This window comes from Triticum urartu, chromosome 6A, assembly GCF_056163025.1.
Source record: "Triticum urartu cultivar PI428250 chromosome 6A, HENAU_Tu73, whole genome shotgun sequence".
NCBI lineage: Eukaryota > Viridiplantae > Streptophyta > Magnoliopsida > Poales > Poaceae > Triticum > Triticum urartu.
The window spans coordinates 216,633,016-216,657,131 of record NC_141878.1 but is presented as its reverse complement, the minus strand read 5'-3'; the positions used below and the strand labels follow the sequence as shown (position 1 = coordinate 216,657,131).

At 51.0% G+C, this 24,116-nt stretch overlaps 1 protein-coding gene across 2 annotated transcripts; it reads right to left on the bottom strand.

Annotated features, from left to right (window-relative positions):
* Window positions 1-2,716: 2,716 nt before the first annotated feature.
* LOC125512435 (U-box domain-containing protein 34) lies at window positions 2,717-17,219 on the bottom strand. Of its 2 annotated transcripts, XM_048677534.2 has the most exons (9): window positions 16,913-17,219; window positions 16,699-16,817; window positions 16,490-16,605; window positions 6,037-6,158; window positions 5,615-5,910; window positions 5,351-5,452; window positions 4,154-4,582; window positions 3,301-4,050; window positions 2,719-3,219 (listed from the first exon to the last, which is right to left on the bottom strand). In XM_048677534.2, the coding sequence occupies exons 1-9, from the start codon at window positions 17,088-17,090 to the stop codon at window positions 3,016-3,018; spliced, it is 2,316 nt and encodes a 771-aa protein (XP_048533491.1). In that variant the 5' UTR covers window positions 17,091-17,219; the 3' UTR covers window positions 2,719-3,015. The 2 variants fall into 2 exon arrangements, with proteins under 2 accessions (XP_087383740.1, XP_048533491.1); XM_087527614.1 differs by having other exon boundaries at window positions 2,717-3,219; window positions 5,615-6,158.
* Between the last annotated feature and the right edge of the window lie 6,897 nt (window positions 17,220-24,116).

Genomic DNA, 24,116 nt, shown 5'->3' with positions numbered 1-24,116 from the left:
AAGCGTTTAGGCGCCCCCATATTCGCCCTACATTTGGGTTAGATATGAGGGGTGTCGGTCAGCCCAAACATTTGAGACCCGTTTGAGGCGTCCGTCTGGGTCATCTTCTTGTGACCGGTCACTGACCGGGCTGTCCGCCCGGACGTTTAAGGCAGGTTTGGAGTGCCCGGTTGCAGATGCTCTTAGAACATGAGTAGTGTTGTCGGTTCTAAGAAAATTGTTAGAACTTGATTTTATATTTGCCCCAATGTTAATTTTCTCAGAGCACCTACTTTTGGGCCACATCTCGTAATATTATATTTCTTTGTCATCTCATTTCTCTCGCAATTTGGGCGACCTTAGTCCCCACATATAGTCAACTCTCTTTTAGAACCTGGTTCTAGCCATTCGTTCTTAGCACGCCACTCCATAATACCCTTTTCGTCCGGAAATACTTGTCAGAGAAATTAATATAGCATAAAAAAAGGTGGGTGCTAAGATTTCTTACAATGCTTGACACATTAGCACCTCAAAGGCTGACAATCTGCCAACTTCCCTGATTAGAACCACCCTGATAAATAGCTATGCATAGCGCACCCAACGACAATGAGATCTTGTTTGGACGTGGAGGGAGAAATCTCCAGGGAAAAGACGCTCTGAGTGGAATAATGTTGGCAAAACAAATACCCCATGGAAAGGTGAGAGCTCAGAGCATCTATAACAACATCTATAACCGGACCTTTCAAATGTTCAATCGGACAGCTCGATCACTGTCCGAACAGAAGAAAGAAGAAGAAAAAACCCAATCAAACCACATAGGATATGGGGATGTCCGGGCAGCCCTCCACGTAGGATGCAGCCCATCCTGGACCACTTTTTCCCTTTATTTATTCTTTCTTTTCTCTTTCTCTCTTGATCCCCACCAATCACATGTATTTGACCGGACAATTTGAGAAGGATATGGGGGACATGATTGTACACATGCATAAATGGATGCATAAACGCACTGACCGGGCACGTCCGTGGACGTATGAGGATCGAAATTAGCCAATCCTGATTGTAGATGCTCTTGGGTACCCTCTTCAACCAAACATTTCTCATTTGGAACACCAAAGACTCAGCTATAGATCAATTAAGATCAGATGGCGTTCCATGGGCCACAACACCAATGCCTCCATTAAAACCACAACTAATTCTTATCGCGCTAGTCACTCCACAGTCCAGGAGCACCGCGCCACCTCCAGCCGCTCACATCTCCATTTTGTTCACCGGGGCCGCATGCCTCACCTGATGACCTGTGTCTAGCTCCATATTTTGATAAGGTGGGGACAAGATCTATCAATGCCTGATCTAGAGATGTGATATATCAAGTGTGTGTTTTACAATTTAGATGGATATATCAGATGCTGAAAATTATACTGGTTGAATGCCTGTCTCCTGTATCATGAATTAATTTGGTTATATCGATAATGAATTAATTTTTTATATCCATAATGGGCATGTTAACATGTTGAATGCCGAACAAGCCAACTGTATATTCAGGTTGTTTAATAACAGGAAAAAAGAGAGGACAAAACCACTGGCCTACAAAAGCACTTTGCATGCTTTTATTTCTATACTGGTTGAAGCTCCATGCAACAGCTTTATCACTTATGGATTATATAATCTAATGAATAACAAATAGATTAATCAAGAGATCTAAGACTAGGCATTGAGAGAGAGAGAGAGAGAGAGAGAGAGAGAGAGTTTAGGGTGTTAGCATCATTAGATCGGGAAACTAGATATGGGGTTTTCAACAAGAGAACACAACAAAGAGAAAATGGCGTCGGATATTCATGATTCGTCCTCAAAGGAGGCGAATGATGCGCTAGCTACATGCACCCCCCAACTTTGGACAGCAACTTTACAAAATTTGTTTAGTCTGTAGAAGATTCTTTTATTTTTTTCCTTTTGAAATAGGAGGCAAAAGACATGCCTCGTTCATGCAATGGACTTGCCTCATTCATTTTAAGAGAGAAGACAGTTTATCACAAGGGGTAGTGAAAAACTCAAAAAATAAAGAAATATATACGCCGTCCTCTCCCGGCATCAAGTTACTGAAAAGCTTCGCCTCGTTCTTCAAATTGCTCAAGATGATTTGAGGTGTCGTAGATTTCTTTGGGAAGACACACAAACATTTTGAATTCGTGCGTGGCTGATGAAGAACTTCACAAACTCATGATCCCATTTGGAAGGTCGCTGTGTTTTAGGTTTTGGGTTTGGTACAAGCCCATTTTGTTGATCACCTTTTTTAGACTGTATGAGGTTGATAAACAACTTTAGACCTCATCATCTTACTTTAGCCTTTTGATATGATTAATTTGACAAACCTTCCTTCCTCAGAAGAATGATTAATTTGAGGTAACCGATGCACAGCGGACAGAGTTATTTATCATTGCCGACAAGAATCATCGATAAAGTGGGCAAGTGGCTGGCTGGTTCGGTGAGAAGAATAGAATATCCCAGCGTGAAACACGCTAGCTTGGAGCTTAGCTCAGCGTTACTGTGGAACTCAGTGATGTATACAGATATAGGTAATTAACAAGCATATATTTCTGTCGATCGGCCCTACCACGCAGCTTCAATCTTAAATATAGTTTTGCTGTCCAATCTGATAATACTATTCGCTTTCGAGCTTGATCTGGATAAATGATAGATACCGAATGCTGACACACTTGTGTGAGATACAGGCAAAATCTGAGATGAACTTATCTCATGAATTAATTTGTTTATATCAATAATGGAAGGGCCTGTCTCTTGTAGAAAAATGCTGAATCTGTCAGAATGTTGGATGCCGAACAGCCAACTGCTATCCAGTTTGTTCAATAACAGGACCAAAAAAAAAATCACTATCCTACAAAACTACTCTGCATGATTGAATTTTTCTGTACTTTGGAGGTTGAAGGGTCATGCAACCCCTATATCACTTATGGGTTGTAGAATCTAACGAATAAACAAATAAAGCAATTACATCATACATGGAGATAATCACGACGGTCATTTCCAAGGCTGCGTCTGGGCTGTCTGTGACTTCTTCCACTGCTGTATCGCCGCGTGCAGCGAATGGTTTGGGATTATGGATAAGTTCGGAAGCTTGCACCTTGTGATTGGCGACACCTTGTGTTTCCTGAGCCAATCTTTGATGGCATGATGCTCATAGGTGTGTCCATCAGCAGCGACATACGGATCATCCATCAACCCCTGCACCCAAATTGCGTAGTTAGCTGAAGGATATGTCAGGTGATGATTACTCAACTGAAGGTCGATTAGAGGAAGATTTACCTGTGTTATGGGGCAGATGAAGTGGCCTGGTGCTCGTGAGTTTGGGTTTCTCATGTTGACAATGGAGGAAACCCTGTGCAGTATTTCCTCCAGCTCCGGCAGCACCTCCGACTCAAGATCAGGCCTATCCCTGCATTTTAGAGCAGTGCATCGCAAACCGAGCTTTGCCAACATTTCCGCCTCGGCGACTGGCCAGTCGGTTTGAGTTCTGTCGAGGATATATGGAAGTGACCTGCTTTTGATAGCGTTTTCTACGCTTACGATGAGGCCGTTTGGGTGCTTGCCAGTTAGCATCTGAAGAATGATGACTCCCAGACCGAACAGATCCGATTTCGGCCGAACAGTCCCGGTTTGCTGGTACTCAGGATCCATGTAGTACATGGTGCCAGCAACAATGGTATCTGTGTATTCGGTTTGCCAGTCAGGGACCAGATCAGATATGACCTTTGCGAAACCAGCATCGCCGATTTTACCCACGTAGTTCTTGTCCAACAGGATGTTTGCAGGTTTCAGGTCACGGTGGACTATAGGCTCTGGCTTCCTTCCATGCAAGAAAGCAAGCCCACAGGACACTTCAAAGATGATACGAAACCGGAGGAACCAATGCAGTGGCTGATGCCTTTTGTTGTTAAGAAGTTGATCTTCTAGGCTTCCATTCTCCAAGTATTCATATACAAGACAGCCGATTTCAGGACAGAAACCAATTAATAAAACCAAGTTGGGATGGTGAAGTTGGCTAAGAATCTCAACCTGCATAAATCCATACAACATTTTGTAACTGAATCACTCGGGCAGTACTAATCATCATGGTGTATGCATAAGGTTCCTATAAATTATGGCATAATCCATTTACCTCCTTCAAGAACTCGTCAGTTTTGTCGGTGGAATCCTGCTGAATGATCTTGACAGCTACTTCAATGTGATCAAGGGTGCACCTATACACATTCCCATAACCTCCTTCACCGATCTTCCTTGCTTCAGAGAAGTTACCAGTGGCAAGTTCTATTTCATGTTTCGAGTACCGCCTGCAATTTTTGCTAGTTGACAGAATAGCATCTACAATTTTCTCCTTATCGAGAGAAATTATGCAACCTACCATTTCAGCCTTATGCTTAGAGTAGGCCTCCCTGGTGAATGATCTTTTTGCTTGCTCAACTTCGTTAATGGCTTCCAAATGTTTTGCTTTCTCATCTGCTGCTAGTTGCTTCAGAATTTTCTCCTTGCGTAACGCATTCTCTACCTTCCTTGCTTCTTCAGAACATTCGTTCGAAAGTACCTGAATCTGCGAAATCATGATGAACCTTTTCTTACCATGTATCAAACATGATGAAGTATGCTAAGGGATACTACTATGAGAATAATTACTGAGATAATATTTGTACTTATGCATTTTAAATCACTACTAACTGTTCACGACCAAAGCACGTTTGAGTAACTAATTGAAACATGAAAAGCAAGTCAGTTCTCGGAACATTTTCAGGTCTACAATCTTAAAAAAAATTCATGTTCTTTTGTTTTGTTTACATGTTGCCAATATTGAAGAAAACTATAGAACAAACATGTAAGTGTGGGTGCACTCTTAAGACAGAATGGCAGTATATACTACATCAAACATATTACAAAGCTAAGAAATCTTTAAGATTCATGTTAAATTTAAAATAATGTTGGAAAAGTCCAGATCACATGCACATCTCGAGGGCAAGACATGTTCAAGAAATATCACATAAGAAAATCAGTAAGGACACAAGACAACAATTCTAATATATGATAATGAAAATGGAGAGTAATTAGGAGGTAATAAATAGTTAACTGGTGAGTGAATAACATTTCGCCATAATTATTGGATGTTGGATGGATAATTATAAATCAGAGTAAAGTTCCATATGGATCAGATCAAAAGTATCAGATCCAACTTGTCCTTTTTATACTGGTACAAATGTAGATTTAGGGAGATATTAATGCAGAACACAAAAGGTAGACTCTTGGAACAGCTTGACCTTATAGTGACAACAAGTTCTTAAGGTACCGCTAGTTGCGGAAGAAATTTAACCTTTTTCTTAGCATGGACGAGATCATCGCAGGCTTTATCATACATCACCAAGGTTTCCTTCAATTCCTTCCTCAGCTTTTCTACTTCATCTATAGATTGACACTGTAGATAATGTCAGGATAACATACTTAGCTTGTTTTGGAAAAGGTATAATTAAAATTGCACATTGGCTCATTAAACATGTACGAAATCATATGCATGGACGTCAATAATGGATACTAGTGAAAATATTGTAAAAATGGAAGATGGATCTGAGTACCGGACCTCATCACTTGAGTTTGAGGCACCATAAGAAACTTTCTTCAAAAGGCTATGAGAATCATATCTTTGATTTACATCTGTTCCTGCTTGCAATGCATCTCCACTTACTATGTGGACTAATACACTGCTTTCTGAACCTGCACTAGCATCCGAACTAGCACTATACGAGCAACGGGCCTGTGAGCCTGATGATACTGAGAGCGTCTCAGCCTCTGTAGAACTGTCAGACAACAAGCTCATCTGCGTTTCTGCAAACGCTTTGTGAGTAATTGAATGAATGCTTAAGTTTGTGCCAGACACTGCAAAGAAAAGAAAGTCGCAGTATGTAAAGAAAAAATAAACATTAAGTCCAGCAAAAGGAAACATCGCAAGAAGGTAAAATATAGTAGGATATAAAATGCTAACTGTCTGAACTCGGCACATACTGCCTGCTTGAGGATGTCCTGCAACTTTCACGATTAATCTTCGCTTGCATACAACAAATACATTGCACGCATTTTGCGTAGTTTTCAGGACAGCGGTGGGTACATCAGGACTACTCATCACCCTGCATAGCGATAGGCAGTGATTTCAGAGCAGCAGATATGAGGCAAACTGAAAACAAAGTGTCCAGTCCAATGCAGAAACAGTATGCATATCAAAGCTAACATGGTATGGACAATGGCTAACGAGTACAATCGAAGTATTATGCAGTCCCTGAAGCACTATTATAGATGCAGTTATTCGTAAGAAGTTTATCCCCACTACTAGGAATTCTCTCAACATGCAAAGGCACCACCTCAGCATGCATGCAACATCAGCGCTTCGGTTACAAACAACAACAAATCTATTACCAGCTATCTTTTTCTCACTGACCATCCCCTCTTCAGTCTCTCCCCAGCGCCTTATTACTAAATGATGCTCCTCAGTAGCTCAGTGGTAAAGCGGTCGGCTGTTAACTGACTGGTCATAGGTTCGAATCCTACTTGGGGAGATTTGATCCATTCTTTAGTGTAAGAACTTTAATGTAAGAACAAGGAATTAAATTAAATGGTGGATCAAAAAAATGGAACTATGATTCATACTCACTATTAAGACCTCGCAACCAGACTGAAAATTTCAAGTAGTTCTTAAATAAAAATAGAAAATAAATTTTTCTTCCTTCAAATTTTGTTTCCTCAAAAGACAACTTTTACCTTAGAAAAACATTTAGTTTTCTAGAGATATCTAACCCTGTTTCTACCTGCACCTGTTTTCACCTGTTAATTAGTCATTGCTCCTCATGGCCCACCCTCACTTAAACCCAACGTTTCATTTCGCCTTATGTTTGCATCTTCTTAATTGTTGCCCTTCTCTTTGTCTCCTCAGGTTTCACTCGAGACTTTACTACCGAAGGAACGGCGTGGCAAAACGTGCATCACCCTCTAGTAGACTCTAATTTTTTTTTTTAGAACATAGACGTCAGGGACGTCCGGCTTTAAATTAATAAAGCCCACAACATAGGCAGCGTATGACAACCACATGACCAACACACGGTACCAAACAAAAGACGAGCAGGTCTAGGAAACTGCAGCCGGAGGAGGAATAAAGTACGTTACAAGGCACGGCCGGCCTAGCGAAACGAGCACGCAGGCTCGGCTGAAACTACAACCAAAAGGGGCTGCCCATCCCTATGCGACAGCAGACGGCGCGGATGACGGCGTGCGGGACTCGGCGTAAACTAAGCGAAGACGGCAAAGAGCTTGGCGATGAAGATCAAAGTCCTGTTGTCTGCCCAGCGGTGCCCATTGCTGCAAGAAAACGATGCATTTGAAAATAACGTCAGCGGGATGCGAGGGAAATACGCCCTCAATAGTAAACTTGTTACGAATATGCCAGATAGCCCATAACATGGCCGCCGCACACGTCCACATGACCCGACGAGCCGGGCCATGAACCAATGACAAAGAAGACACTAGCGCGGCTCGGGAGCGGGGATCCCAATCCACCCCCGCGGCCTCACGGACCGCGCTCCAGGCAAAGCGCGCCAAAGAGCACCGGAAGAAAGCGTGGTCAGCATCTTCCGGAACCCCACACAGAGCACAAGGGCCGGAGGCGGGGCCGTTGCGCTTGGCAAGGTCGATAGAGGTAGGAAGGTGATCTTGGCGTAGTTGCCAGAGGAAGACCTTGATCTTGAGAGGGATTTTGGCCTTCCAAAGCCCCTTGGTAGCCGAAGGGACCTGGCCGCGGGTAAGCTCTCTGTATAGGGAATTGACAGTGAATTTGCCAGAGCCCGAAAGTCTCCAAGAGACTGTGTCCGCGGAGTCCGACAGGCGAACATCGGCGATCAGATCCCGGAGGCGGTCCCACTCCGCCATTTCCGTCCCCGATAAATCTCTTCTGAAGTTGATATAGGGTGGGGAGGAGCTAAGAGCCGAAGCAACCAGTTGGTTGGGCTCGACTGCAATGGAGTAGAGTTGGCGAAACTCCGACCATAGGGGTTGGTGGCCAATCCAAAGGTCTAGCCAAAACCGCGTGGAGCGCCCATTGTTAACCCCAAATTTCGCGCCCCTGGCGAAGAAGGGTTTTAGGGCTTCAATGGAGTTCCAGAAGGGGGACCCACGGGAGGCCGCCTCGAAGAAATTTCCGTTCGGGAAGTATTTCGCACGGAGGAGATCGATCCAGAGGCCAGTCTCACCCTGAGACATCTTCCAGATCCATTTGCACATGAGTGCAATATTCATCAGCTTGGAGTTGATGATCCCAAGGCCCCCCTGGGCTTTAGGTCTACAAACGGCCTGCCATTTGACCATATGGTATTTCCGTTTGGGTCCCGCTCCTTCCCAAAAGAAACGGGACCGCGGGGTATCCAACTTAGTGTGTACCCCATCCGCCAATAAGAACAAACCCATGGCGAACATAGGTAAGGATGAGAGGCTGGAGTTGGTTAAGATTAGTCTAGCCCCTGAAGACATAAATCTACCTCTCCACGGACACACCCTGCCCGCTACCTTGGAGGTGAGAGGTTCCCAATCAGCGATCGAACATTTCTTCGCCGCGATCGGGAGACCGAGGTAAGTGAACGGAAACTGGCCAAGTTTGCAGTTAAGCAAGTTGGCTACCCGCTGACTTTCGGCCGCGTCCATCCCCATGGACACCACTTCACACTTGTGGAAGTTGATTTTAAGCCCCGACATGAGTTCAAAACACAACAGAATGGCCTTGACCGATGCGATACTGTGTGTGTCGGGCTCGAAGAGGAGGAGTGTGTCATCCGCGTATTGCAGGTGTGACACTCCCCCCGGGATCAGGTTGTCCACCACTCCCCTGATGTGGCCAGCCAAACGAGCTCTGTCGAGCATGGCGCCCAAGGCGTCCACTGCAAAGTTAAACAGCAACGGCGAGGCTGGGTCCCCCTGACGCAGCCCACGCTTGTTGCGGAAGAAGTTCCCTACTTCTCCGTTCACCGCAATCGCTGTTTGGCCCCCCAAGACCAACTGCATCATGCGATGAACCCAAACCGACGAGAATCCCCGGTCCAGGAGGACCTGACGGAGAAACTCCCAGTTCACGCGGTCGTACGCCTTCTCAAAGTCTAGCTTCAGGAGAATCGCGGGCTGGCGAGCGCGTTTTAGGGAGTACACAATCTCCTGGAGGGCCAACGGCCCCTCTAAGATGTTGCGCCCCCGAATAAAAGCCGATTGGTTCCTACTAATAATACGGTGAGCTATCGGAGACAAGCGAGTCAAACAAGCCTTAGCACAAATTTTAAACGGAACATTAATCAACGCTATGGGACGAAAGAGCCTAATATGATCCGCGCCCGGAACTTTGGGGATCAGAGAGAGAACCCCAAAGTTTAGGCGAGAGATATCTACCGTACCCCGCATAAAACCATTGCAAACGTCAAAAATAGGCCCTTTGAGCACTTGCCAAAACCTTTTGAACATCGCCACCGGCCACCCATCCGGCCCGGGTGCGGTGTCGGATTTCATGCCAAGGGTCACCTTGTCAATCTCCTCCGGGGTGAAGGCCAATCCCAGGCCCTCGTTTTCATCGTCCGTGACCCGCAACGCAGGGTCCCACACATCCGCCCTAAGCCGGGCGCGGGATTCCTCCCTGGAACCCATCAGTTGGATGTAGAACTCGTAAATGTGACGGACGATATCTTGTTGCCGCAAAAGGAGCCCCTGCTCAGATTGCAAGCGCAAAATGGCGCATTTGCAGCAACGGCCATTAGCATAGGCGTGAAAATATTGAGTGTTCGCGTCACCCTTGAGCGTCCACTTGATACCACCGCGTCTACGCCAGTACTCCTCCTCAGCTCTAAGGAGGGACTCGACCTGAGCCTCAAGCGCGTAGCGCTGAGCCCAGTCTTGCTCCGAGAAGGTCTGCACATTCGCCACAGCATCCATCTGAGCGAGCTCCGCGGTCAAATGCGATCGAAGCAGCTTATCTCCGCGCCCCTGGTTAGCCCCCCACCCTTTGAGGGCCGCACGCAAGCCCGCTCCTGCAGCAATCCAGAACTCCATCGGCCCGCGCGCGCGCCCGACCCGGGCGACGCAATTCTCCCATTTCGAAAGGAAGATTTGCTCAAAGTCCGGAGACTCTAACCACGCGGTTTCGAAGAAAAAACGAGGGCTGCGTTTTAGCCTTTCCTCCCCCGAGGAGAGGATGAGGGGGACGTGGTCCGACCCTATCCTCGTTTCGGCATGCAAAGAGCACAAGGGAAACAGCACTTCCCACTCCGAGGACATGAAAACCCTGTCCAAGACCGACCGCACCGGCGTTAGTTGTTTGTTGGTCCAGGTGTAGCGTGCCCCCACGCGGGCCACTTCCCTAAGGGCCATGGCTGCGATTGCATTATTAAACATGGACACCCTTGTCCAATTAATAATACCGTTGTTTTTATCCGCTCCCGAGCGAATTAAGTTGAAATCCCCTCCCACTAGCAGAGGTAAATTTCGCGTGCCCACAGACGCAACCTTCGCCTGGAGTTCTCCCAAGAACTCCAGCGAGAGCGAGTGGTCGGCCGGGCCGTAAACCACAATCACCTCCCACTCTTGGAGAGTTGCGCGGTGGCGTACGTGGGCCGACAAGAAGAAACGACCGGCATCCCACGCCACCACCTCGAAGCAAACTAGGTTGATGCCTAGCAGCATGCCTCCCGAGTGCCCGACCGCCGGCACCCAATGCCAAACAAAACGCTCCAGCGGATCGACAGCTAGCAGGTCCCGATGATTGAAATCGGCCTTGATAGTTTCCTGCAGGCCAACTACGTCGATCGCCTCGTTCCGAATGAACTCTTTTAACTGGGTCCGCCTCCCAGCGTGGCTGAAGCCTCGGATGTTCCAGAATATGTATCGCATCAGATAATGCGATTGCGGAGGCGGATACCGCGAGCGGTCACCGCGTTGGCCACGCGCCGTGTCTTGGCAGGACGACGGTTGGAGGTGGACGGCGCAGCCCCTGCTGCTATGTCCTCCTGATCGGGCCGCGTAACAGTCACCAGAGAAGCCCCTGCTTCTTCTGCTGTTGGCGCAGCGCGGGCCAGCGCTGCCTGAGCTAGCGCGGCCTGCGCGATTTCCTTAGCACGAATAAGAGAGAGCACTTCGCGCGCTTCCCCCTCGTCAGACATCACCACCCCACTATCTTCTAAGATACCCCCCAAGCACTCATCAGAATATTCATCAAAGATCGTAAAGCAGGGCATGGGGTTACCTTCGGTTTCCAGGTTCTTCTGGGCCTGCAGGAGTTGGGCGCGTTGGAGGGCTGGAAGGTTGCCCTTGGCGCCCTTCGGGCGGGAGCTCACCTGCTCCTGCGTCGCCGTGGACGCCACCACCGCCTTGGAGCGCTTGGCCGTTGAAACGGGCACCACCTTGGCCACCTCCGTGCGGAGCGCGTCAGAAGCTGGAGGGGAGATGACCGACGAGGTGCCACCAGTCGGACCCCCAGGAGAGGCCAGCGCCATCACCACCGGCCGCTGCGGAGCAGGCGTGCCCGCATGGCCCGAGGGAGGGCTCACCGGCGCCACCAAGGGAGTCTTGCGGCCTGCCGGCTTCTTGTGGAGCCTCGTCCCACCGCCACCGAGGCCAACCGCCTTGGGTGAGCGCGCCGTGGCAGCCCGAGGCTCACCCACCACCGCAGCCACCGGGGAGACGAGCATCGAGCGACCCTCCGAGTCGCAGGACGCCGAGACCCCCTTGTCGATGTCGAGGCCCAGCGTCATGTTGGAGCCGTACTGGTTGAGACTCATCTCGTTGCTGCCCACCACCACTTGCCGTTCCTCCTGCTCCTTCGCAGCGCCCGCCGCCGGGGGCGCGTCCTGGGGGTCCTTGTCCTTGAGGCCAAGCTTGTCCCAAGTGGCGGTGTCGATGGAGTCACCCCCCATGCTCGCGTCGGGTCGTGGTCCTTGTCTTTGTCATTTGGTCCCTTGTCCACGCTAGCTGGTGGAGGGGGAGGGGGCGCCGCACCCTGTAGATCACCCACCTCGGCCTCCAGACGAATGGTGAAGCCCTCGCTGTTGAACCACACTTGGACGTAGCCCTTGAGCTTGGCCGGCGATCGACACGCGAAGCGCATCCGGACTGGGCCGCGCCCCGGCAACGACGCGTGATCCACCTCCATTGGACGCCCAATCATCACCGTCCCTGCCATGAGGCGGTCCACGCGGCGGTTCTTGGGTGGCACACCCCACAGCTTGACCCACACGTCCGGCATGATCTCGGCCTTGGGTTCCTCCTGGGTCAGTTCCTTGATGTCCGCCATGATGTCGTTGAGGGAGAGGTAGAGCTTGCCGCTGCGGGTCGCCATCCGCAGCATGGCCTTGTTGGGGAAGACGACCGAGAACTGGTCGACGCCGATGGCCGTCACCTGCCAGTCCCACACCCCCTCGAAGAGGTGAGGGAGCTCCGCCTCCAAGATGGGGATCGATAGCATGCCGGGCGCCGCCGAGATGATCGCCGCATCCGCCACCAGCGGGGCCTGGACCTCCTCGCCCTCCGTCTCCACGAAAGGAAGGCAGAAGAAGCCCTCTCCAGGGATGGCGTTGCCCATGATCTGCAGCAGAAGAGGCCGCCCCCGCGTGGGGCAGTACGCCGACGCGTGCCCTTCCTCGTGGCAGACGACGCACAGGGGCTTGAAGTGGCACACATTTTGGTAATGCCCCACCCTGCCGCACTTGAAGCACTCCGGCGCGTCAGCCTCCTCCACAGGGATCGGAGCGTCAGCCGAACCCTTCGAAGCCGACGGCCCCCCTTTTGCTTCTGCTTCTTGGCCACCGGATCCCCGCTCCGCTCACCGCCCGGAGGGAGCTGGGACTCCTTCCTCTTGAGCTCTTTCTTCTGTTCCAGCCCGCGGCGCCGATATTCCTCCTTCTTGCGCTCGCGGTCCTCTTGCTGCTTCCGCTCTTGCTCCGCAAGCCACCATGGAGGCGGCGGCCCCCAGCCCCCGTCCCCCGCGGCCTTCGCCGACGCCTTGGAGAGCGCCTTCGCCCGCAGATCGTGCTCGCGCTGTCGATCCGCCGCCGGGATCGGAGGCGACATGGGAGGCTTGTCGCCGCGGCGGGAGCCCATCCTCACAACAGTGGCGAATGAGCAGGAAAGAGGTGGGGGAGGGGCAGAACGTAGGAGACAACGGGCAAGGTGCCCGAAGCGCCGCACCTGAGAGTGGGATGCAGGAAACCCTAGAGACAGATCTAGGGTTCCTTTTGGCACCCACAGCCACCTATTAATAGGGGCGGACGACCGCTCAGCCTCCTCCGCACTGGGCCCGGGCCTAAGCGCAGGCTCACAGCAGGCCGCCGGGCCAGGCTGGTCAGGCCCAAGCACGGAGGGGCGTCCCTGCACCCCCACAGGCCGAGAAGCGGGCTGGATCGCCGATGGGCCCCCCAGCCCAATTCCTGGAAGGCTAGGCCACTCCTCCTGGCCCAGCGGGGAAACGAGCCCGACCGTCGGCTCCCCGGAAACCCTAGCCAGGACCCGCGGTTCCCCGACACTGGCGGCCCCGCCGTCGCCGCCGCCGACCCCTGTCGGCTCCGACGAGCTCGCCGGGACCGGAGGAGGTCCCTCCAACACCAGATCGCGGCGAACCACCTCCGACAGGGCGCACGAGCGGCCCTCAGGACCCGCATCCACCCCCTGCGGCGGACGCCAGATCCACGGCGCCGGACGATGCCCGCCATGTCCACCAGGGGCAAAGGCTCGCCGGCGACCGGCCACGAAGGAGCCACCAAGCTCCTCCGCACGGGCGACAAAGTCACCCACCGAGCACCCCGCACGGGGCCTCAGCGAACCACCACCACCATCACTTACGTCGCTACTTACCTCATCGTTGTCGCCGTCGGAGTTGACCCCCTCCAGAGCCCAGAACCTGCTGCCGGAGAAGGACGGGGCGAGAGGCCGCCCCCCAGACGGCGCGCTCCACCGCGCGCACCCCTCGTCAGGCCGCACCTCCGTCCAGCCTTCCGCCTCCGCCGCGGGGCAGCGGGCGGCGTCGCCCGCGGAATCGCCCCCCGAGTCGCCAGACCGAAATGCCATCCAGCTTCCACCGACTCCCAAGTCTGATGAAGAAAAATTGTTTGTTTGTTTTTTCTGCTGAAGTCTTTTGTACTCCCCCCGCCTAGGTGCATAAGTCATCTTAGGTTGTGCACCACGACCAAGAAGGAAGGAAAAACAAGAGAACTTAATGTTTATTTGCTAATTAATAGTATTGCATGCAATGAACTGATCACTGCATGTCGTGTTTGGTAGTCTCAAGTCACTGAAAGCATACACGCCCCACTTCTTTTATTGGTTGATTCTTTTATTTATGTCAAGAAATAAGAAACAAGGTAGGAGTTAATGCACCGCGCCTAAGTGTTTGGGGATTATTTGGTTTTCGTAAGGTGGCTTATACACCTAGATGGAGGGAGTATCTAATGGTAAGCTCATGACGTGTAACCATAATGTGTGTATAGTTTACGCCTTGGAAATTTTAATTTAAACGGTGCCTCATTTATTGGAGCGGAACCCAAAACCAATGCTTTTGGATTGACAAAATGCCTGACTGAAATGAAAGACCCTTGAGTTACTGACCATACCAGTCAATTGGTTTAGACCATTTCCCTTCACTGAAGCGGTAAACGCATTACTATTGTGCTGTCACAGCTTACGTCAGGATCTACATGCACATGATTCTTTAACTTAAAATGACTCATGCAACAGAACAATGGACACCCGTAGATTTTATTCCGCATCTTCATCTTCTTCAAGCAAGAGTAACCGATGATGCGTGTGTTATAGCAATTGCTATCGTCTTTAAGCAGAGAGTAGCCCCATTCACATCTCCCTCTCCACCACAGTTGGATGTCCGCGGCCTTGCTCCAAGGATCAGGTCCGATTTTTTTTCTTCATCACGAGAATCTGTGGTTTCTTGGCACACAGTCAAGTGGTCATCATCATTCGCCCTTCTGCGTCCTAAGCACGAGCAGCTTAACACACTGAAAGACTCCAAAATCATATGTTCTTCTCCTACTCTGCATGGTGCAGCTACGGTCCAAGGCCACAATCGAGTAGTGCCTTCGAAAATGTACTTCTTCTTCGCGTGTGCATGTGTGATTAAATATTTAGTTTTTCTTTTTTCAGTTTTCCAACTCATGAATGCTGAGACATATGTCCTCCTGCCCTGCAGGTATTCAACTAAATGACGCTGAGTAAATCTACTTGAAGTTGATTTGTCTATCAACCCATTTGATCCTTTGTATACGCTTCTATTTTCCCTGAATTGAAGGTTTACCACGGTTTCCTTGCTTATTCGTTGTTTGATGTCTTCTTACAGGAACCCTCAATTTTGTTTTAGAGTGGTTGCAACCTTCTGGCCAACATTGTTACTGACTAGCTTACATGCAACAATGTCAATGGTGGCAACATATTTTTTTCCCTACTACCTTACGTATTGATAGAGTCACTGTTGTGGTTTATCACAAGTTAATATGTAAGCTGCCTTTCAATAATTTTAATTTGAGTGCTTTTGCTTGCTTGCAGGAATTAATTAATTATTTTCAAAAGAAAGGAAGAACTCATGAACCGGTAATATTCACTGCGTCTACAACCTTTTGTATATAATGAGATTTTAAAATATTTATTTTGCCAACACAAGTGTTATGTTGGTGGAAGGTATACTACATCGAGTTGTTCTTTGGCTTTCTAGAAGAGAATTGCAGAATACCACATGTTTATCCATAATAAGTGTCGCAGTTCTGAACTAAGGTTGATCAGAACTAGTACAATTTGTTACGTACTTATCATTTATTGTGATGATGGTGCATGCTTTGACTACACTTGCAGAATCCTCTATGCAGACATATTACTTATCCTATTGAACACTACACTCAACAAACTTTGTGATTCGCATGACAGACTATTAGAGGTATGATTTTAGTTGATACATTGTCATCGTTTCTTTTTTCCCGTGAACCAAGTTTTATAGCACATATACGCAATTCTCGCAGCAACGTGCGGGGCATTATCTAGTTATTGTAAGAGGGCATTGCAGCAACCGCTGGTTAACGAATTCTATCAGCTGCAATGTCTAACGCCTGAAATACAATCATCAATCTTCGAAAATACGACCAATGTTTTTTCTCAACCATATGAAATGCACAACGGCTGACCATCTACAATGCAATGCACATCGTGCAAAGACATACGGTACAGCCATAAGAGAGGAGGCGTGACATAAGATCTAATTGCACTTTAATTGCGCTTAAAGCTGCGACCTTCCAAATCCACCGTCTACCAGAAAGGCCAAATTAATGGCAAAAGGGCCTTTGCTGTTGCCACCACTTTTCAGTTAATTGCCCAATGATAAAGCCCTAGCTCAAGTTCACTAGTTCACTGCCAAGGACGATCGGTACAAAAGGAAAGCAGCGCACGTACGTACCTGTGGAACCACCGGAAGGAGCCCGAGCCTAGCACCAGGCTCCGTACGCCGGACTCCGCCGCGTACCGCACAAGCGTCTCCGCCACGCCATCGCCTTCCACCACCACCGTCTCCACCTGCGCGAAGCCACGGCAGACCAATCAGATCAGAAGCCTGCAAGCGCGACGGTGAGATTGCGACACGGTAACAGTCTCGCGGCGGGCACTCACATTCGCTTTGGCGAGGCGGCGGAAGGGGAGCAGCGCCTCCTGCACGCTCGCGTGCCGGTCTCGGGAGTACGCCTCCACCACCTGGTGCCCCGCCCGCGCCACCGGCACCCGCTCCCCGGCTTCGCCGCCGACCAAACACAAATCAACCGCGTCAGCTCGCGGCAAATCGACCGGGCCGAGGGAGCGAAAGGGCAAGGAGGGGGAGCATGCTTACCCGGGGAGGGGACGAATGTGAGCGTGGGGATGACGTGGACGAAGGCGATGGCGACGGCGCGGTCTGCGCCCTCGTCGCCTAGGAGGCTGGCCGCCGCCCACCGCGCGGCGCGGCGGCTCGCGCTACCGCCGGGGCGGACGGCGACGGCGACGGAGGGCGGCGGCGAGGCGGAGGCCATGGGACAAGGTCTACGGGAGGCCGATGCGCGCCGGACGATGGGGAGGCGTTGCCGGCGCCGCCGGACGTGGGGGGTGCAGTGGCCGTGTCAGCCAGCCCGCTCAGCGCGGGATACGAGAGGAGGCGGGAATCAGTTGGTTAATAGCTCGCAGTTAGTTGTAGGTGTTGCGGCGGGGAGGGTTCGTGGCGCGGGGCCGCAGTGTCAGTGATAGAGATGGGTTCGTTTGACTATTGTTGCGTCTAAAATGTGTAATTTTATACTCCCTCCTCGGCAATAATGCTACACTTATGGGCTGCTGCTACGGAAAGGATGCCTACGGGCTGAGGTGGCCAAATGAGAGAGTCCTGGCTAGTCCTCGCCATCTCTGGCCCTGCCCTGTCGGCCCACCCAGGCCTGTTCTAAAATCCAGGGCCTAGACCCGATGGGCTTGTCCGTTGGCCAGGCTTGGGCCTGAGTTTTGAGCCCACCAGCAGGGCCTGGACGGGCTTGGGCTTGGCATATTAGTATTTTAAGGAAGAGACCCGGCCCACGGTCCTAAGCCCAAAGGGCTTTTCAGAGCTTTTTATCAGATGGGCCGGGCTTGAGCTTGAAAAGTAGGCCCTGCGGTAGGGTCTGGGAGGGCCTGGGCTTTAGTTTTCTGTCGTGAGCTTTTTAAGGCTCGACCTAAGCCAGCCCGGGCCTGGTAAAAAGCCTTGAAAAGCCCTTCGGGCCTAGGGCCGTGGGCCGGGCCTCTTTCTTAAAATGCCAATATGCCAAGCCCAAGCCTATCCAGCCCCTACTGGTGGGCTCAAAACTCAGACCCAGGCCCGACCCACAAGCAAGCCCATCGGGCTTAGGCCCTGGATTTTAGGGTCGGGTCTGGGTGGACCGACAGGGCCATACCGGAGATGGCTAGGACTACGAGAGAACTAGCGAGCCAGAATTCAGGCAAAGTAAAAAACCTGAGCACTAAACAGTTGATTCAACCTCTGCGCGTAGGTGATTCAGTGTGCCTTCTGCCGGTAAGTGTAGCATTATTACCTCCTCAGTCTCATAACATAAGAAAACCTAAAATCTAAAAAATGTGTACGCATTATTTGATGTTCCCGAGTGCCGCTCTGCCATACGTATACTATATGAGTATTTTTTTTTGTCTTCTAGCGCATGTAGATGCTGGCATTAAATGTGTTCACATTAGTCATACCAGTTAGAGAAAACAGGTTCACGTACACATTAGTCATATCAGTTAAAGTCATATCTTTCAAACCGCGGATCGGAATTCAGTTCCATTTTCACCGTTGAAGTCCTCGCGACGATCGTTGAAACTAGACCCTGTATGGGTATGTTCTAATAAAAAAATTCCATGCCAACTTTCGTGCTATATGATACAACTTTGTCAGTACATGATGCAACTTTTTTCAAAATCAATTTTGGAGTAGCATGATCCAACTTCTCATACGTCGAGCAACCATGACATGACCTTTTCTATGTGCAACTAGTCGACTGCCCCAATCGATTACCTGGTAGTCAATATGTAACCCTCTCCCTAATCGTGGATGTGTAGTTTTTCACTGTTGGCACACCCCGGCCCATCAACCCTACGACCGTGCAACTCAATCTATCGTTTCAACCAACTACATAGTAGTCGATGTGCAACTCCTCCCCTCCCTACATGTTTGTGTAGTTTTAATTGGCAGGGGCAACAGAAGGAGTTACACATAGCTTGTCAGGCAGTTGGTCGGGGCAACAGACGAAATTGCACATCTCACTGTTAGGTGTAGTTGGATGGTGAAAACTGTACATTCATGAGGGAAATGAAAAATTGCATATAGATAGGGCCCTAAAATTGCACATCTCACTAGTTGGGGTGGGTGTGACGGGGTGCTAGTAGTGAAAACTACACATCCACATGGTGTGGAGAAAAGTTTCACATCAACCATTAGGCAGTTGACTGAGGCAGTTTCCGAAGTGGCACATCCACTACTAGGCAGTTGGCCGAGGCAGTAAACATTCAAAATAGCACTTCCATGGGCATGGAAAATGTTGCGCATCGACTACTAGGTAGTTGGCATGTACAACAAAAAAAGTTGCACATTTTACTTGGTAATGGATAGCTTGGAGCGAGGCGCCATTAGTGAAAACTGCACATTCATGGGTAGGGGGAAAGTTGCACATCAACTATCAAGTAGTTGCACATCGACTGAAGATGGTTGCACATAACGAGGACTAAATTGCATAGAAAAAAGTTTGTCTAAACATACTCATGTGGGATCTAGTTTCGAAGAGCACGTCACAAATATTCTAACGATGAAAGCAGATCTTGATTCCCATGAAGTCTGAATCAAATGTGTTGAAGTCCGACTGGAGGATGGAAGCCTGTTGCTCCCGTGACCCGGAGGGCGACTCGCCGCCCGCGCCCGCGTCGCCGGCGTCCCCGCCGCTGGAGCTCCTCCCCGCGGCCGCCCCGTCCTTGGATGCGCCGCCCGCCGCCTCCCCCTCTTCCTCCCCGACCCCCGCGCTGGCATCGGTGCTACCTTGGGCCAACATTGCGGAGGCAAACGACGAGGCCATCGGCCGGCCGATCGTGCGCCGAGAGCCCCGGCCCATCTGGCTGTGACCCGCATGGAGAGCGAGCTGCCACCTCGGCGTGGTAGCTCGGGCAATCTCTCGCGGTTGCGCTGGCGCTCTGCGCCGGTTCCTCCGCCGACGCTTGGAAAAAAGGCCTCCTTGGGCTCCCGAACCGCTCGCCGCCATCGCGCTCCGGCGTAGGGTGTCGCTTGGCGGTGCGACCAAGGGAGTGCCCGCGTCTCGTGGAGCTCCGCCGCTCCCGCTGCCATCGCCGTCATGGCCGGAGCCCCGCCTCACCGTCCGGTTGTCGATCCGGCGTGCTCCCTAACGAAGCTATGCACCTAGTGTAGGGTCATGGATCTGTCAAAGATACCCTCCCCAAGGACATCTCTAAAAGAACCAGAAGCAGTCGAAGAGAGATCATCATCCACTCGACCATGAAGTTATGTTCCACTCGACAGCTTTGAAGACACTCGACCATGCGAACAACCACTCAACCACCAGAAGATGTGAGGCCACTCACTCCACAACAGTCGGGATTTAAGTCATAGCTTTAATAATCATTTATAGCACTTTACTTCGGACGTTACCAGTAACGCTTCTCCTTTATGAACATTGAACCCTATGTAACGGAGGGGAGCTGGGGTCCTGGCGCACTCTATATAAGCCACCCCCTCCTCTGGGACAAGGGTTCGCACCTTTTGTAATTCACACGCATATATCCAGTCGACCGCCTCCGGGCTCCGAGACGTAGGGCTGTTACTTCCTCCGAGAAGGGCCTGAACTCGTAAAACTCGCGTGTACAACTCCTCCATAGCTAGGATCTTGCCTCTACATTCCTACCCCCTATTCTACTGTCAGGCTTAGAACCACGACAGTTGGCACCCACCGTGGGGCAGGTGTCTTAGCGGTTTTTTGGAGAAGTTGCAAGTTTTCCGATCCCCTTCATCATGGTCTTAGGCGGAGGTTTGGCTGAGGGCCGCGAGATCCGTCTCGGCGCGCTCGTGTTTATCGCCGATGACTCCGCTTGGCTTCAGGAGGCTCCACTCGACGTCGACGCGCTCCCCGTCCGCGGGGCGACGCACTTTCGGGCGTGCATCCATGGCGTCCTCCTGCGGCAGCCGTCGACCCAATATCAGCCGGCTCCAGCAACTTTCCCCCTCCCTGCGGCCCACCGGAGCAAACGTTCCGGTCGGTCGAGGCTTCAGCGGTGGGTGAGGCATGCGGTGGCCCGCCAGTCGGCCACCCCTCAAGTCGCAGCAATCGAGCCCGACGAAACTCTCTACGGCTTGTTCGATCTGTCGACTGGCTCCGTAGAGACTGCATCCGAGTGCGACAGCAGCGACCCAACGGCAGAAGTTTTGATGGTCAATGGACCACGCGGCCCTCCTGGCTTCACCCGCGAAGACGGAGGTGATGGGGACGGCGATCCGTCGCGCCTTCATGAAGAGTACCGCCTCGAACCCCTCTCTTCGCAGCAGAGGGAGGAACTTCGCCGTCGGAACATGGATGCATTGCATACTCCTATAGTTGGAGAAACCCCTGAGGCCCAGGCCTTGGAGCAGGCGCGCTTGGCCAACTTGGCTGAGCGCACTCGACTGGAGAACCTCCAGTGCGCACTCGACGATTGCGCTCGGCAACGTGCTCTGGAATCCAGTCGACGCCAGCTTTTCCACCTCCGACTCAGGTATATCGAACCTCGATCCAGAATCTAGCAGCTGCTGCCCGGATAGCGGAGTCGATCCAACCTTCCCAGTCAGAAGCTGGCCGAGGTTTGGTGCAGATCTGAGCTTTGCTTCGGGCGGTGGGAGAACAGAATACAGTCGTATCTCAGTCGCGGAATAGGATCCATAGAAGATCCGTGGTTGCAGACACAGTTCAGTTGGCCCACAGCCCAAGATCGCCCCCGAGGCGCGAGGGACGTGGAGATCGACAAGATCAGTATAGAAACCGTGAGCAGTATGATCACCGAGTCGATCGCGATGATCGTCGTCGAGTGCCCACACCTCCCCCAAGGAGTGGGTCGTACGTGCCTCGTCGCCCTCACAGTGTTGGGCGAGGGATTCCAGTCGACCCTAGGGAGCCAGGCTTTGATGCGAGATCTATTCTCGTTCAGGGCTTGGTCGACAGGGCCATGACAGGGATCCGCAAACCAGCAGCAGGGTGCATGTCTCAAGTCCAGAGTGCTTCAGCAGAGCCATCAGGACTGCAGTGATTCCCCCAACTTCAGGTTGACGACTAGAGTCAGTAAGTTCACTGGTGAGTCCAAGCCTGACACCTGTCTTGAAGACTACCGAGTGGCTATCCAGATTGGTGGCGGCAATGATGAAGTGGCCATGAAACACCTTCCTCTGATGTTGGAGGGATCGGCTAGAGCATGGCTGAATCAGTTGGCACCTAGCAGTATTTATACCTGGGAAGATCTCGCCCGAGTGTTTGTCAGAACATTCAAGGGCACTTGCAAACGGTCGGCAGGTTTGACAGAATTACAGTGTTGTGTTCAGAAACCGAATGAAACTTTGAGGGATTATATCCAGAGATGGATCACCCTGCACCACACGGTGGAGGATGTGTTTGATCATCAGGCAATTTGTGCCTTTAAGGAAGGTGTCAGGTATCGGGGGTTGAATCTGAAATTCGGTCGGACAGGAAATATGACTCTGACTCGGATGATGGAGATTGCCACCAAGTATGCCAATGGTGAGGAACAAGAACGACTCCGGAGTGGCAAGCACAAAGCAGTCGCCCATGAAGCCGGAGGAGGAAACTCCGGTCGGAAACAAAAGCGCAAGGCCGAGCCAGCTGCTCCTGGTGAAGCCTTAGTTGTGGTTCAAGGAAAGTTCAAGGGGAAGTCCAAAGGGCCGTGGAACCCCAAGAAAGTAAAAGATCAAGATGGAAATGACGTGCTGGATCTGCCGTGCCACATCCACACCAAAAAAGATGAAGAGGGTAATTACATTTATCCGAAGCACACCACTCGGCAGTGTCGACTCCTAATCTAGCAATTCCGAGAGAAACAACCCAAGGAAAAGGAGAAGGAAGCAGACAAGGCCGAGGATGAGGAAGAAGATGATGATGGTTATCCCCACGTGAATTCCACTCTGGTGATTTTTGCTGACGTTGAGAGCAAAAGTCGATTGAAAGTCATCAACACAGAAGTGAACATGGTCGCTCCAGTGACACCCAGTTATTTGAAGTGGTCGCAGACTGCCATTACATTGGACCAGTCTGATCATCCAGCGCACATAGCCACCCCTGGGAGGCAAGCACTGGTGGTCGACCCGGTGGTCGAAGGCACTCGACTGACAAAGGTCCTGATGGATGGTGGCAGTGGCCTGAACATACTGTATGCAGAGACGTTGAAGGGAATGGGCATTCCGATGTCCAGACTCAGTGAAAGCAATATGAGTTTCCATGGGGTCATTCCAGGCAAGAAGGCTGCATCACTCGGCCAGATTGCTCTCGACATGGTTTTTGGTGATTCCAAGAATTACCGCAAAGAAAAGTTGACATTTGAAGTTGTGGATTTCTAGAGTGCCTATCATGCCATTCTAGGAAGGCCAGCTTATGCACGTTTTATGGCTCGACCATGTTACGTGTACCTCAAATTGAAGATGCCTGGTCCCAAAGGGGTGATCACCATCACTGGTAATCGGAAGAAGGCAGAAGAGTGCTTCCAGAAGGGTCCAAAGATCGCCAATGCATAAATGGCCGTGGCAGAATTGCAAGAATACCAGAAAAATGCAGATCCGGGTGATTTGTTGCGAGCCAAGAAGCCAGCCATGGATTCAACATTCCAGTCATCTGGTGAAACTAAGTCGATTCACATTCACCCGACAGACCCCAATGCTGCTCCGACTCACATTTCAACCACACTCGACTCCAAATAGGAAGAAGCGCTCATCCAGTCCTCCGTGAGAACTAGGACATCTTTGCATGGAAACCTTTGTACATGCCGGGTGTTCCCAGGGGACTGGCTGAGCATCCTTTGCGAGTCGACCCAAAAGTGAAACCAGTCAAAGAACATCTTTGACGGTCTGCCGTACAAAAGAGAAAGGCAATCGGTGAAGAGGTGGCTCGGCTTTTGGCAGCTGAGTTTATCCGAGAGATTTACCACTCCGAGTGGTTAGCCAATGTTGTCATGGTACCAAAGAAGGACGACTCACTTCGCATGTGCATCGACTTCAAACATATCAATCGAGCATGCCCGAAAGATCACTTTCCTCTCCCTCGCATCGACCAGATAGTCGACTCGACTACAGGGTGTGAGCGTTTGTCCTTTTTGGATGCCTACTCCGGGTACCACCAGATCCGTCTGTACGGACCCGACGAGATAAAGACAACTTTTATCACCCCGTTTGGGTGCTTCTGTTATGTCACAATGCCATTCGGTTTGAAGAATGCTGGAGCCACATTCATGCGGATGATTCAGAAGTGCCTGCTCACTCAGATCAGTCGGAATGTGGAAGCATACATGGA

Coding starts and splice junctions, on each gene's coding strand:
- LOC125512435 (XM_087527614.1), bottom strand. CDS start 17,090: ATGGCCTCCGCCTCGCCGCCGCCCTCCGTCGCCGTCGCCGTCCGCCCC. Junction 16,818..16,912: donor CACATTCGTCCCCTCCCCGG/GTAAGCATGCTC, acceptor TCGGCGGCGAAG/CCGGGGAGCGGGTGCCGGTG. Junction 3,220..3,300: donor TCATCTGCCCCATAACACAG/GTAAATCTTCCT, acceptor ATTTGGGTGCAG/GGGTTGATGGATGATCCGTA.